Below are 3,832 nucleotides of genomic sequence, written 5' to 3' on the forward strand. Positions count from 1 at the left end.
TTTCCTCGACAAGAAACAATTCCTCTGAGCTAATCATATAAAATAGGAAGTAAACATCAGCTATCGAACAACTAGTCTTTTCTGTATTTTAAACCCTCTCCAGTGTTTTAGTTTACAGTCATTAGCCAGCGTACTACTAGTGCATAACTATTTTAGTTACTTTTTGTGTGTTCATTGCATGTCGTGTATGATATGGTTGATGTTCTAAATACACTTGTTATGTGTGACAGATTTCCTTGTGATTATGCCCTTTCATGTGCCTGTCCTGTTACACTGAGTCCAAACTCAGACAGTTCATGGACCCTCTTTACACATAGGCCAGTTAGGTCAGCCCAGTCTGAATAAATACCGAAGGCAGCAGTTCATGTTTCCATTTCACTTCTAGGTTGACTTTTGAGGACTGAACCTATGACCTTGTTTTGGGAAAGTCTATCCATTAAATACGATATAACATTATAAATATACGCTACTGGCATGATCTGATGATGGTCTGAGATTCTTCCTCTTCTTAAAGCACAGGTGGCAGATGGAGCTCTTGACGGCATCAAGAAACATGGAGCTTGAGAAAAAGTAAATGACAGGGTCCAAAGCGCTGTTGAGGTAGGTGAAGCCAATGCACATCATAAAGAGCTGGGTGAGCAGATTGTAGCACGTTAAGTCCATGGGGTGGTAATACTTCATGTACATCCCACCCAAGCCTGTGATGATACTTGGCAAGAAGCAGATAGTGAACACCAAATTGATCACCCCCACTGCTCGGATGGCCCTCCGTACCCCCTTCTGCTTGTCCATCTGCCGTTGGTGCAGGTAGCATGCAATCCGGGCTGAGCAGAACAACAACAAGAACCAGGGCAGGAGAAACTCTGCAACGAAGGCTACATAGTATACCTTTATACCCAAGGGGATTTTATCATATGTGTTGAAGCTGCGACACAGGGAGACGTTGCCATCCTGCTGGTGGAGGTTGGTGGTCAATAGTGGAATCCGAATGGCAATCACAACAGTCCACATCAGGACAGCAACCCAACCCGCCTTAGTTACATTAATATGGCTGATGCAGTGATGCGGATGGACCACTTTGAAGTAGCGATCCAGTGCCACAACTGTCATGAATGCAATGCTGGCAGAGCGATTGACAGCCAGCATGAAGAGGTTGATGCGGCACCAGACCGGTCCAAACACCCAGTATTCCTCTCGGAGGTGGTTGTCGATGCGGAAAGGCACACTGATGAGGAGCAGGAAGTCAGCTAGAACCAGGTTAAAGAGAAAGAGAGTGTGGGGTTTCCAAAATTTCATGCGGAACCAGAAAATCCACAAAGCGATTATGTTTCCTGGGAGGCCCACAATCATCTCAACAATCATGACAAACTGCAGGAAATGAGTTCCAAGGTTGTGGATGGATGGGCAATTTATGAAACGGTTAGTTTCATTAATCGCCACGGTGGCAGTAGTGACCAAATCCATTTCAGCTGTGAATGCAGTCTGAGCTCTCTGGTTTTTCCACTGCTAATTATTTTTAGAAGACTTTATGTTCTGAAAACTATAACAGGAGAAAACGAGAAAGAAAAATGTTTACACATTGATATTTCATTGATTGTATTGTTCAAGCAAAAGTTAGACATTTTGGGAAATACATGCAAATGAGTGTTGCAGCACTTACTGCGCAATCAGACCAAACGCGAAGCGAGTGTTGTGCGCAGCGTGATTACATACAAAGTCAATGCATAGACACAGAGAGGCACAATTTCCAGTCCGGCAGTGCGGAGGACGCGTTACCGGCCACGCAAAGGGATTCCCCGCGAGTTTAAAATTTTCAATTTGAGCGAGAAAATTACATGACACTGTCACGATCAGAGTTGAGATTGTCTCGACGTCACCGTCGACTTCAGAGCGTTATTTGGAGAGGACCAGGCAGACTAGAGGGACTGAATCTATGCTGGCCTACAGACAGCTGCTGAGTGATGGGGAGCTTTGGAGGAAAGAGCGCCTGAGCTTTTGGACAAGAAAACACCTGTAGTCGGACTGGATTCTGCTCTGACAACTGTACTGGCATGAAGAGCTCTGTCAGGATTACTGAGTGCAGAAGCAGGAAATCGGAAGTGTGGACCCAAATGCAGACACAAACAAATAGGATGCAATTCTTATGATTTATTTCCAACCAAAACAGAAATACACAGTGTTACTCGCAATTGCAGGCAGAGTCCAAACAAAGGTTGTAATCCTTTTAAGGCAACAAAAACTCCAAACAGGATTCGAAACAAATACGAAAACAGGCAGAACACTCCTCATACGACGAGGATGCAACAAAGACTGAACAGAAAAGAGGCAGGCACAATCAAGGCAGACACAGACAAGAAGCAGAGTAAGGGAACAGAGACAGATACCAGTACAAAACAGAACCAAACAGTACTGACACTAAACTAAGAAGAGATGCAAAACAAAACACGAACCAGGACATGAACAAAAACAGAAATTACGGAACCCAAACCAGAAAACCTGCCATCAACTAGGACATGACTGGGCTTCCCCAGTCATGTCCTAGTTGATGGCAGGGACAGTGAAAACAGAACTAGACCAAACATAAAATCATCACAAGAATAAACAAGGCAGAATAGTAGAAACACAAGACATGGAACCAAAAACCCCCCAAATAAAACCCCCGGAATCCACATATCAAGACTAGCTCTGAGTTAAATGCTTTTATTAAATTAACTTTGTACTTTAATGTTTGGGATTAAAAAGTTGATTTTTCTTCACTCACGCTTCTAAGCAGCGGGACTACTACCTCATATTTATATAACAAAAATGGAAAAAACTGGACATTACTTGGAGAAAAATAAGCGAGGAATTTGAATTGGCCGGTAAGTTCAGGAAACATGTGTGTGTTACTTGATTCCAGCTATCGTTGTACTTTACTGTGAACAAGTTAGCATAGCACAGGCCTGATCAATCCAAACTCCATTCAAAAACAAATATTTTAAATGTTGCTGTCCTGCTGTCTTGCTGACAGACCTGAAAAAGCATGAATTGTGCTTAATATAATAATAATATGTTTAATAATAAGGCATCATGTTGCAGTTATTTCAGCATCAGTTTGCTCTGTTTATTTCAATTAAATTACAACAAAATGTTTACTTTGGTTTAATTTTGCTGTAGTAATTGCGGGTTGTGTTTATTCGCATTATCGCATTGTGTGTGAACACTCGGCAGTGGTCCAGTGATCAAACCCACTCGAGGAAAGCAACGATTAAATTTACGTTTGGTCTGAAGACACAGTTATTCTCTGCGGCTTCTCCTTGATCTACTGTGGCTTGGATTGTACCTAATTTCTTCAGTGCCTTGAACAAAAGCCTCTGTCTAATGAATCCATGTTAATGTAAATATGCTCATTCGCTTCCTTGGGAGTGAAATAGGAAAATTGGTACCACTGTTATATTTGTATAGTTAATATCAAACTACAGCCAGCCGGCGGTTAGCGTAGCTGAGCATAAGGATGGTAAACAAGAGGAAACAAAAACTAATTATCAGCAACACAAAAGCTCTCTAATTAACACATTACAATTCATTTGTTTAATCTATACCCCTGTTTCCAGTCTTTCTGCTATGCTATGCTGACTGGCTACTGGCTCAGTTGTCAAGACAAGGTAATACAGTAATTTCGAGAGTGACATTTACATGTTCTTACAGGACAGGAGAGCATCTTTAATGCCAACACAATTTCACTTTTCCTATACACTCTAAAATGCTTTGTATATGACAAAGCACTGTATAAGGTCTAAACTCAAAAGAATGTACAATGCAAAATATAGAAAAGGTAAATATTTTGGCACTC

At 41.6% G+C, this 3,832-nt stretch overlaps 1 protein-coding gene across 1 annotated transcript; it reads right to left on the reverse strand.

The window, feature by feature from the left end:
* Positions 1-453: 453 nt before the first annotated feature.
* hcar1-3 (hydroxycarboxylic acid receptor 1-3) lies at positions 454-1,362 on the reverse strand. The gene has a single exon (XM_046042426.1). It carries the CDS (start codon positions 1,360-1,362, stop codon positions 454-456), a length of 909 nt encoding a protein of 302 aa, XP_045898382.1.
* Between the last annotated feature and the right edge of the window lie 2,470 nt (positions 1,363-3,832).

Source organism: Micropterus dolomieu, unplaced genomic scaffold, assembly GCF_021292245.1.
Source record: "Micropterus dolomieu isolate WLL.071019.BEF.003 ecotype Adirondacks unplaced genomic scaffold, ASM2129224v1 contig_12960, whole genome shotgun sequence".
NCBI classification, from domain to species: domain Eukaryota; kingdom Metazoa; phylum Chordata; class Actinopteri; order Centrarchiformes; family Centrarchidae; genus Micropterus; species Micropterus dolomieu.